Source organism: Notothenia coriiceps, unplaced genomic scaffold, assembly GCF_000735185.1.
Source record: "Notothenia coriiceps isolate Sejong01 unplaced genomic scaffold, NC01 NC01_scaffold00036305, whole genome shotgun sequence".
NCBI classification, from domain to species: domain Eukaryota; kingdom Metazoa; phylum Chordata; class Actinopteri; order Perciformes; family Nototheniidae; genus Notothenia; species Notothenia coriiceps.
Genome location: NW_011369006.1, coordinates 214,031 through 225,841, shown reverse-complemented (window position 1 = coordinate 225,841; position 11,811 = coordinate 214,031). Strand labels below are relative to the sequence as shown.

The 11,811-nt window shown below is 43.5% G+C and overlaps 2 protein-coding genes across 2 annotated transcripts in view; both read right to left on the bottom strand.

Annotated features, from left to right (window-relative positions):
• The window catches only part of LOC104963511 (vascular endothelial growth factor receptor 1-like), a 14,275-nt gene extending 4,921 nt beyond the window's left edge, over positions 1-9,354 (bottom strand). The window contains exons 1-5 of the mRNA XM_010792110.1: positions 8,971-9,354; positions 6,281-6,377; positions 5,602-5,807; positions 3,563-3,687; positions 369-581 (exon numbers count right to left, since the gene is read on the bottom strand). Coding sequence (XP_010790412.1) covers positions 369-581; positions 3,563-3,687; positions 5,602-5,807; positions 6,281-6,377; positions 8,971-9,028 — 699 coding nt within the window. The 5' untranslated portion in view covers positions 9,029-9,354. The remainder of the gene's footprint in view (positions 1-368; positions 582-3,562; positions 3,688-5,601; positions 5,808-6,280; positions 6,378-8,970) is intronic.
• Positions 9,355-9,998: 644 nt separating this feature from the next.
• Positions 9,999-11,811, bottom strand: part of LOC104963510 (transmembrane serine protease 7) — a 20,223-nt gene continuing 18,410 nt past the window's right edge. The window contains exon 38 of the mRNA XM_010792109.1: positions 9,999-11,210. Within this exon, the coding sequence (XP_010790411.1) occupies positions 11,043-11,210 (168 nt within the window). The 3' untranslated portion in view covers positions 9,999-11,042. The remainder of the gene's footprint in view (positions 11,211-11,811) is intronic.

The following is an 11,811-nucleotide window of genomic DNA, read 5'->3' as shown; positions in this document are numbered from 1 at the left end:
CCTCAGGGACTTATTCCGGTGTGAACGCGATCTGTACTTAGTTCCATCGGGACACTAAGTGCTGGGAACTAAGTGCTGGGAACTAAGTAAGGCAAAGTACTTGGTGTGAAAGCGGCTGTTTTGTTCTTTTTAACCAAATATCTCTCAGAGGCGCGTGGGGAGTGGCTCCTTATATTCATCTAAAGTAACAGACAGATAATCAGCACTTTGGAAACAGGGCTGAAACAGAGAGGATTATGGGATGCTGCAATGATCTGTTTGGTGTTTGAAGCCAAACACTTCAGAGACAGGTTTTGTATATATCTGAGAGCTATAATATATTGATGAAAAACAGTAAAATAGGGGACCTTTAATTATATGTTTGAGACACACATATGAGTTTGAATCCAAAGTGAATCCATGCACTGCTCCTCACCTGGTCTGTATATGAAGTATTTACGGGACACGTGTGTGACGCCCTCAGTGACGGTCTGGCAGTAGAAGAGGCCGATGTAGTAGAAGGTGGGGGTTCGGATGGTGAAGCCTTTCTTGCTGTTCCATAAAATGACCCTGTGGTCTGGACTCAAGCTGAGGTTTGGGTACTGTAAGGGGAGAAGACAACAACTATCAAATATTGCTCCATGACACAAACATGACAGCGGGAATCACACACTTTTAAAAATCATATACAAATAGGATAACACAGCGTCACATTTACTATAGACCCTCCCAGGTTTTATAACACTTGGCTGCCCTGACATGGACACTTGTGTAACCTTGTTGTTTTTTTGGAGGCAGCCTCAAGGAAATGTTTACTAGAGTTTCTGTGACACGGTGGAAGCCTCCCACCCACTCTCAAGGGAACAGGTAGAGCCCCACCACCATCACACCCATTTCCCTCCCTGCAGACCCGCAGTGTGAACGGGCTGATGTCCCCCCCTCCCAGAGTGAGCAGACGCCACTTCGCTCCTCCTCAGAAACTCACTGTCTGAGCGCCCTTAGTGCCCCCTCTTGCCCCCATCCTCTAAACCTACATGTAGGAGTGTGCAAAGGTGGAGGGGGGGAAACCAGAGGAGCAGCGAAGGTCAGAGTGAGAAATGTGACTCTCATGGCATCCTGTTACTACAGGATATAGACATTTTGACTGGAACCCCAGGCTGACCTCCAGAGTCACTTTCACAGCCAGAGAGCAGACCCTCCTGGGTATTGTTCCCGCTGAGAAGGGTCATATTAGAGATCCAGGCAAAATCCCTCCAGGAAAAAAACACTCCAGAGATGTGACAGCACCGGGTGAGAGGAGGGAGATGAAGGAAGAGGAGGAGGGCTATTCTTAGAGTTATTACCTTTGAGGTTCCAGGCTTTTGTTTGGAGACAGGATAAAAACACATGTGAGTGTTGAAGCATCAGATTCATGCCGGTTTGTTCTGATGATAATTCTGCTCTTCCTGGATCCCAAATCATGAGTTCATCTCTCTTTTTAGCAGCTTTCCTTTTGTTCTGTAGCAGTCCATCAACCTGCTTTATTCACAACTGAAATATCTAAACAACTATTGGATGGACTGTTCAGACTCTCCTGTTCCCCAGAGGATCATCCTTTTACTTTTTCCCACCACTATGACACACACTTGCATTGTGATCAGTGAAATTTCGTCTCACCTATTGGCCGGTTTGACCTTAAAAGGTGGGGTAGGTAATTTCGGAGAAACCGGCTCGAGTGCGCTAGAATTTGAAAATACACAGCCGGAAAAAATGTGCCACTTCCTTACAGAGCCCCTCCTCCAACACACACGAACGCGCACATGACCAATGAGGGCACGAGATAAGTTTGTGCACACATGGAAGGCTGACAGGCAGGTAAGAATTGAAACAGAGCAATCTCATTCCTCTGCATGTTTTTAAAGCTAGGCTAAATGAAATGCTCGTTGATACTATGGGCACTTGTAAATGTCTATAACTATGTAAATGTATCCTGTAAATATAATGTATGATGTCCTTTATTGTTTTATGTTTCATGTGGAACCTATATGCTGCAGGTCTCCCTTGAAAAAGAGATCTATGATCTCAATGGGACCCATCTGGTTAAATAAAGGTTTGAAATGAAATGAAATGAGGTAGGCCATCTAGTTATTTTAGCCGGGCCGGCTCAGATGATTGGTCGTGCTTTTTACAGTACTACGGCTTCTTCCACAGATGACGTTTTTTTATGGATTTTTTGTCTAAGCACTTCAGATATTCATTGCTATCGGGATGTTAAGAGCATCCCATGGAATATAACAACAAGTGTATCTCGAGCCGGTTTCTCAAACTTACCTACCCCACCTTTAAGCTTATATCAGACATTCATATTGAGGTAGAGATGTTTGGAAGACTTTTATCGGGCAGAGAGGATCCAACAAAAAATATTGTAAGACATTTTTTAGATGTTGATCCAAACTACTGGCCTAAAGTCATGAAATATATTTTTTATTTTATTTATATATTTATTTGATAGTTTGCAGTGCACATTGATTGACATTTCTGTAACTGCGCCAGAGTTAGAGGCTATTTTTCGTCTGTAGTCCCTGGACAGATGTTGAAAGTCACCCTAAAAACAAAAAATTCATTTCAAATAACAGGTAAATACAATCAGTATCAATATCTGCTGCATTTATTTGACTATTTTGTTTTAATCTCTCTATTCAAATATATCAATTCCTCTATTAACTGTTGGTTTCTCCCATAACACACTCTCTCTTTGTTTTGTTTCTCTTTTGTTTTGTGCAAGCTATATGTGTCTTTTCCAAGTACTCTATTGTAGTTATCCCACAATAATCTCATGACGCACACTGAGTAATATTAATCGGTTTTCATGATTAAAGAACATTAACTGTACTTTGATCTCTCGTGGGCCAACAGTAGCTGCCTCTGCTTCCTGCTCTGGATGAACCAGCTGTTTAAAGCATCAGGCGGGGGAAGTTGGCAGCCAGGACTCGTACTACAAGAGGCTGAGGGTGAGTTGCGAGGAAGTGGTGCTGGACCGGGGCCAAAGGGGCACTCCAGACGCCATGTCCTGTCTCCAGAGGTAGAAACGGTGCCAACGGGACGCTGTGGGCGCCGCTCCATCGGAAAAAGACAGTAAATGAAGCGGCATATTGGACCAGTGGGTATATTCAGATTGAAGTAGATATATATGGTTTTCTTACATTCACAGTCATATAACATCCATACAGCAACATACAAAAACACTTCAAATGCTGCTCTTTGCACTTCTGTTCCCTCCTCTCACTCAGCACTTAGGCAGCAACACTCACAACCATATCCGCACACACTTTCACACATATCCGCATACATACACAAACAAGCGGACACACACACCACCGCGCAAAGGCTGCCAAGATAAGAACAATGTGGCGAATGATCTGGAGAGGTGGGAAACAGCGGGACGGTACATTGTGTACATTCGTGAGCCCTGATCCACAAAACTGGGAAGTGATGATGTGCGGAGAATGTGAGCGGGGTGGAAGTGTGGAGGAACACTCATGCATGTAGATGTGGTGATACAAAAATACATCCCAATTATTTGGTTCATTGTCCTTGCACTGACCTTGACCAGCGTGGTGGTGATGTTGGGGTGTGTGACCCTGCAGGGGATGTCCAGCGGCTGCTTGTCCTTCATGTACAACACATCTGGGCTCATATCAGGGTGGTCCACAAATGGCTGCTGGCTGTCTGAAACCCAAACACTGCGGTCATGGACACATAATGTACAGATGATAAGCACTTCAAACAAATGTCTTGCACTCCTTATTCCTCATGTGATCTATCATTTAGGCTATACAACCGCAGGTACAGTAAAAAAGGGTCAGTTGATGACATAAATCAAGCCTGTTGCAGCTTCTCAGAGCTCATGTTGACCTTTTTACAAATGTCTTCTTTTGTACCACCGAAAAATACAATTTGAAAATCAGCCAATCCTGACAAGCTATAACAATAAATAAATGCTAGGAATCTTGCTAAACTTGTTATGCTGGAACGGATGCCGTTTCGGGAAAGAGATGCTGCTTTTGTATTTTCTTAAGGATGTGAGCAGCAAATATCCCTCAACATCGACCCCCTAAAGTCAATGCATGTCTGCAAGATTGGGAGCACAATGAAGCTTAAAGTAAGGATATTTGATTTACTGGTAACATTTGGCCAGAGCACTTTGTTTTACTACCTTATTTCCATCTTTAAAGTTTAAAGTTGGCAGGACTTTGAGTGTCTTTTGTAGGTCATCCTTCAGGCTGGGAAACACACTTTTGATCTCTCTGTTTTTATCCCACACACAGAGGATTCACATAAACTTGACTTTGACTTTTGATAGGGCAAAGAGAGCCTGATAGCCAAAACCCAGGGCAAAGAAATCCCATCATCCCGGGTGAGAATGACCTCCTTGACTTATTGAAAGAATATGATTTCCTATCATTATCTATGAACTGACCCTATGCATACAGAAAACAATCCCCTGCCTCTCTATAAGCACAAACACACACTTCCAAGTATGAATATCAGCAACAAACAAAAACAAACAGACACACACTCCTAAACATACTCCACACCCATTCATTGAATACCCATTCAGCAAATGTCTGCCTGCGGTCAACAATAAACACACAGATTGTTTAGAGGCAATCAAACGGCCTCTCTGGGCCTTCTCTCTGCTACTGTAATGGTCCTGTGTCATTGAACAGCGTGGGTGTTGCTCGCTGCATTGTTTGTTACCGTAGGGTGTTATTCAAGGAAAGAAAATCTCTGAACATTCGAACAAAAGTACCCAAAGGACCAGCGGACCGAGGGCTTCCTTCTCCTGCTTTGATTCCCTAATAGAGTGCTCTGGGAGGGAGGCAACGTCTGAGTAGAGCCGCAGGCCAAGTCTGAAGCTTAATGGACATGGTGACCTGAGCGATTGATGGCCCCCGAGGGTCCTGTTGGACGAACAGTAGCGTGGCCCTCGACCCTGGCCTGCCAGCGTCACCCTCCAGGACAGGGCGGGGCGGCGGGTAGACATCTTGCCTCCTCTGCCCCTTGATACCACTGAGCCACCAGCCTTCATCTTATCTCCACACACACACACACACACACACACACACACACACACACACACACACACACACACACACACACACACACACACACACACACACACACACACCTCCCCGCCACCACCTTGTAGAGACACAGCGACATCCCCTCCCTTCCCCTCCTCCCCCAAGCACAGGATGCTCCATGCAAGGCTGAGCCGAGCAGATAAGCCTGATGCCCTGGGAAACTCTGCCCAGGCCTGAGCCTTTCAGCAGCTGGGCTATTCCTGGCCTCGAGGTAGCACGTAAACGAAAGTAAAAAAGGATTTATATATAGATGACAGGGAGGTAGGACTGAGAAGAGAGAGGCAGGGGAGGAGGGCGTCCAAAGTCATCTAGAAGGATGTGTTGCTGGGACAAACAGTGTTTAGATATAATTGTCTCTCTGGCATTGGGCTGTATTTAGCACCCACCATATCCTGTTTAACCTGGGGATATAAACAATAAGCATAAGGGGGGGGGGAAGGAGTGAGGGTCTTGATGTTTTCCAGTTGTACTCTTGGACCTCGCAGCAGTTTCTTACCTGTGACATAAAGGTAGATGGAGGTCTGCCTGCGGGTCCGGTGCCGGTACCTGCAGCGGAGCAGGCCGGTGTGCTGGGTCTCGGTGCTGCTCACCGTCAGACGGCTGCAGAACAGCTTCCCCGTCCTCCCACAGCGAAACTCCTCCACCTGCACCTCGCCTCGAAGCAGACCTGAGGGGAAGGCCCACGCCAGCTCCCAGCGACCCCTGCTCAACATGAAGATGAACGTTTCCTCAGAAATCACACAGAAATCTTTAGATTCAAAAGAACATACGTAACATTCATCTGTTTGCAACTCATATATATCAATATTCCAATGACTGTATATAGACTATTCTGCACAGTTTCTATTCTATTCTGTTTCTATTCTATTCTATGTTATCTGTTGTATTGTGTTGCACTGTTGGAGGAGCCTGTGACCTCAGATGTTCACTGTCATAACTACACTGTCGCTAATGCACACATGACAATAAGAAACTTGAAACCTTGAGATCTGCATTCACCTCATGAGGATGCTATGGATGTTTCCTCTTCCTTTTCTGTCATGTTTTTGTGTTTTTAAGGATTAAAGATGGAAATGTTTGGAGGGATTGTTTTTGATTCAATCATGTTGGTTGCAATGCTACACCAATTTCCATATGAGGGTTTCCTGACCTGGATCCTTCTACCTGAAACTCACCTGCAGCTGAGCAGTAGCGTCTGGTTGGTGTCGAGGACCAGCTGCCGGGTTTTCACATCTAGAATCGGGACGCTGTACTTCCCCTTCTGAGCCTTGTCTGCAGAGATAAGACAGGATTAGAATCAGAGGACATGTAGTAGCGGTAAAATCCCAAAACGTTGTATAGGTAATCTGTTTGCAGTTCTAATGTGAGGAGGATTGGTTCATCAGAAAACAAGATAAGCACCAGATTCTGATTAAACTCTGAAATTGGGATTAGAGTTCTCGGACTCCATTGGAACAGGACGTCTTGTTTATTAATAACCCTAAAAGATGCAATTATGTTCTGATCATATAATTGGGCGTCATGAATGAGACTCTAAGTCCCTTTGTGTTGTCACTTAACTACATGAGCCCACTTTCCAAGGAAATCCTGGAGGACAAAACACTTTACAACCAATAAACATTGTGGACAGTTCCTGTAAGCTCTGAGCATCACAAACCGGACTAAACCGGACTCTTGACTGATGGCGGAACCAGTCTTGGTGTGTCTCGGCTCCACGGCACGTACTCCATCCAGGACACGGTATCTTTGACCCCTCTGCACATCTCCTCGCTCAGGCCACTTGACAACTCGTTGTGGAAATGCGTAAGCAGTGTCCTTTTTGTTTATCAAATAAATGCATTTCTCCACTCCATCGCTGAGGTTTATTAATGAGAGATGAAGACGACTGTCTGTCCGCCCTTCCTTCCTCACAACAACAGCGGAAACATCGTTCAGGGAAGTCCGTCCTTCACTCTGACTGCACAGAAAAGTGCTGAAAACACAACTGTCTCTCTGCTCTGAGTATTAAATCAGTTGTTTGGCAGCAAGCTTTTCACTAACGTCCATTATTACCATTCATTGTTCCCAGTGGATGCCCCATTGAGCAGATCTGGCATTACTCACACTGCTAGCACTTCCTATACCATTTCCTTGGATTTCACAGTGTGTGAGTAGCACGCACACACACACACACACACACACACACACACACACACACACACACACACACACACACACACACACACACACACACACACACACACACACACACACACACACACACACACACACACACACACACAACAGGGGAAGGGAAGACGGAGGGGAAGTGAGGGATCTCCTCCATGCCTTCTGGGGCCTTTTCAAAAAGCTGTGAAGGGTTGAAAACACAGCGCAGTTTTCCTGCTGATTTCATTAGAAAGATGTTTTTATTTCTAAATCACACATTTTAAACCACAGCAAAGTGAAAAACTATTATTTTCTATATGTTTCCACACACTTAGATATGGGAAACTTTAACTGACTGTGATTTTAAATACATTTCTGAAACGATTGTTCAAGATTTCTCCCAGTGAATAAACGTGCACCTCGTAACTTTTGGGGGTGATAAAACTACATTTGATCTGACACGCCTCAAACTGAAGGAGACAAAACATTTTCTGGAGAAATTGTCTGGATTTCAAAAGAACGAACTGAGCCAAATACTTACTGTTGTAATAATTCAAATGACTTTGATATTCGTTATGCATCATGTCATAGGCGTGGGCTTTATTACATTTGTTTTCAAAAAATATATCCACCTGTATTTTACATTTTTTAAAACACTATAAGGTTAATATAATAGCTAACTGACGGTAACTATGTTAAATGTAGGCTTTATGAATGTATGCTTATGCATGTTGGATATACAGTATCTCTCTAATTGTTAACTACATTTATTTATTTTAAATTTAGAATATTGTCAACAATTACACTAAACAATCCCTAACTATAAATACGTAATGCCGATCAGAGTAAGGCCATTCAAAGTTATTTGTGTAGATTCGTTTTTTTACTTCTCAAATAAACTAAACATTTAAAACAAGTATTTAAAAAACAAAAAGACTTAACAAAATTGCAACCCATGACTGCCCAATGTGTGTTAGTCATGAATATAAAATATATATTAAATTCAGTAAAAGAGATTAACTAGATTATCTGAACAGTCTATATAGTCTACATGATCAATTATATGAACTTTTTTTTCTTTGAGAATAATTGAAGTAATGAATAACAGCACAGATTGGGAGGGTTTGAGCAATAAGCAGACATTAACCCCTGATCCTGCTCACTGGATATTTTCCTCATACTGGTCATGACCCCTCGCTCTGTTAAATCTGAACTTTTCATTAGAGAAACTCATCAGTCTCAGGAAACAACGCCCTGCGTGTGTCCATTCAACCGGGGCCAAGCGCACAAGGAGCCGGGCCAAAGGGGTCCGCACTATCCAAACAAGTGTCCCGCAGGATAGCGCTTATCTCCCCCACTGCACTCGGCACTAATAGAGCTTTACAAGCCGGACTGCCCCAGACACACGACCGCACCGGCGGCTTAATTGACCAATAAATGAGCCATAAAGTGGCGCATCTGCGCGTCTATTGTATTCCTCCAAAGTGAAGACTGAATGTATAACGGTTTTGAAAGAGCGTCAAGATGCATTATTACCCAGGACTCTCCAGCTTATGGTAAATAATAAAAGTCGTGCGTAAAATGCACTTTCCGACATGCTTAACATTTGTAGCAAAACTAACAAACATTTGCCTGTGAATTAAAATACTACATAAATCATGTGAACACTACCTCGTTGATACAGCAGGTGATCTCTAACTGAACACTTGTTACTCACCTTTTGCAAGCACTCCATACAATCCACATAGCAGGCAGATGAGGATAAGGTTCATCATCTCTGGTGACTCCCGAGCAGCGAGCGAGGTTTCAAATGTAAATGATGGAAGGAGTTTTATTCCTGCTGATGTGTTTGCCCCTCCAGAGTAACTCAGCGCACTGATGGTCAGTGAATGGAGATGGTTGGTTTCCTGAGGATAGCTGCGGGAGATCACGCAACAGGACACCACGCTTGAACTCCAGTGCAACTTTTTCCCATCGTTTTGGATAGTGGCGCGGATATATACAGTTCCCACAGTGCAGCCACCGGATAGCGGACTTCCGTGACGTCCATTGACACACCCAAGGCGCGTAAGAGCAGTCCCCCTTTTAGCTCTCCCCAGTGATCAAGCAATCGACCAGTGAGTTGTAAATTAAATCAAATGGTGAAAAAAAACAACTCTTTCTTTTAGTCAAATTCCTAGGCATTATTTTAGACATTAACATTTAATTTCCTTTCTCATAATCTGCATGTTTTGTTATTTCCAGAAGAGTAGAATTACGCACCACCAGGAGGATGGGTACAGGCGACCAGGGTTTGCACTCTGGATTGGTAAACGGGATGATCAGCACGTAGGCACCGGAGAACACGGTCGGTTCCTCATCTTGACGATATTGCGAAATGGTGATCTATTTTAGTTTTAAAGTAAATAAAGAAGTGTTAACCTCAGAATAGCAACGCTTTACGCAACTCGGAAAACAGTTACTCAGACAGGTATTTGAATGTGACTTCCTGCTTACAATACATGTTATACTATTAGTGATAGTGCAGAGTAAAAACGATTGTGCTGTACAGGTGAGTCATATTGAACACCTTTCAGTCAAAAGCACCAACAACAAATGAGGCAATGAATCAATAGTTTAGATGAAGAACATTATATAAAACCTAATTTCACTTGTGGAAATTACTTAAAGACAAAACAGTATATAGGTAATAAGAAAATTGCAGCAATAATTAAAACAGTTTTGTCGAGACCTGCTGCATTGGAAATGGTTTCTTTAATGTAAAAGCATATTATCTGGTATCCTTATCAATGATTCAAACCCTACATCCTTTGGGTGTAAAATGCATTATTCCCTCAGGACATGAAATAAAAAATTGTGTGCATTGATTGGCCACAGGGTGGTGATGTGTGCTGATGGGAGGAACAGGAACATGCATGTGCGTCTGCGTAGAAAATATTGGTATAAAATGATCTTATATTGATCTGAATCTTAAGGCAGCATCAGAGTTTAAAGGGGAGTAGGCGTCACGCTGTTCACGGAGCATAAAGTATAAAGGAGGCACCGTAAAGATAAATTAAATCAAACTGAAATGCAAAATATATTATCACCTCCTATTGAGGGATTATTCACTTCTCTACCATTACAGAATATATTGGACATAATGCTACGACTCAACTCATGAAATGCACATACATACAGTACAGTACAATAACCACAAACATGAACACACACATACAGTACATGGACGAATGTAGATGAGAAATATACGGTTACATGTGTGTGTCCGGAGAGAACTCTTTCCACAGTGATTGTTGTTGGCAACACCTGATCGGACACTATAGTGAACCATCGCTGTGACAGGGAATACAGGAAGTACTCAGCTACATTTATATGCACAAGATAACCTGGCTAGTTATCATACTTTGGCCTGACTTAAGAATTAAATATTGACCCACAGATCAGTTAGTTTACATTAAAGAAGCTTAGTGTATAGGATACTTTAACAGAGTGCGGTTGGGGTTTTTCCTTCAAATGAATTCTTCCATTTATGCTAAACGACCCATAATCAAGTAAAAATAAACAGGTTACCTATTTTTGCCATAGCCGATGTCAATTTTGAGGAAGCTGGTTGTTTGAGCAGAGAGGATGGCCCGTGCTGGCCCGTTGCCATGGACACGCTCCCAAAAACGGACTGAATGTGTTGCCGTGAAATCACGACAACCGTCTGAAGATGGACTCCAGGTCTGAGACCTCTGTCCTGTGTGTTAAGACTGTTTGTTTTATTCTTCATGTCAGTGTGGTGTTCAGTCACACCTGTCCTTTAGTCTGCTGGTGGATCCAGGCGGTGAACTTCACCACCTGGGTGTAGACGCCGGGACGGTTCTGCCGCGCGCAGCCCTCGCCCCAGCTCACGATCCCCGCCAGGAACCAGCGGCGGCCTCGCTCCAGACACACCAACGGGCCTCCTGAGTCTCCCTGAGGACACACACACACACACACACACACACACACACACACACACACACACACACACACACACACACACACACACACACACACAGAAAGTTCGAGACAAACATTACATCACATTAAATGAAGCTCAGCGTAAGTTCTTTCAGGAAGACTGGTATTCATTCACTCCGCAGCTGCTTATAATCAGCTCATCACAGGTTTTCTGTTAACCTATTATTACATCCACCTCAATCTCAGCAGCCAATCAGCGTGCTGCAGCCAAACTTTAAAATGGTTCTCCTCTCTCCTGCAGTCAGCTGTGATTTCAGGCGTTCATGCTGCCGCCCGCCTCCTCCCCATCCACCTCCTTTCATCACATCCAGTGCCANTATATGCTCACGGCTGCATTTCCCCCTTTAGATATACCATTTCAGGATCGGGGTCTAATCGCCAAAGACTTAACATTTATCATATGACATGTGTCAATAAATGTTCTTTAAACAAAATGAAGTCTCTCCTGATTGAAATGGTCTTACTGACTTTTTGATGCGACTGAAAACTCATCTCTTTCGACTCCACTTCGAGAGATAGAATTACTAACAAAGCACTTATATACTAATAAAGG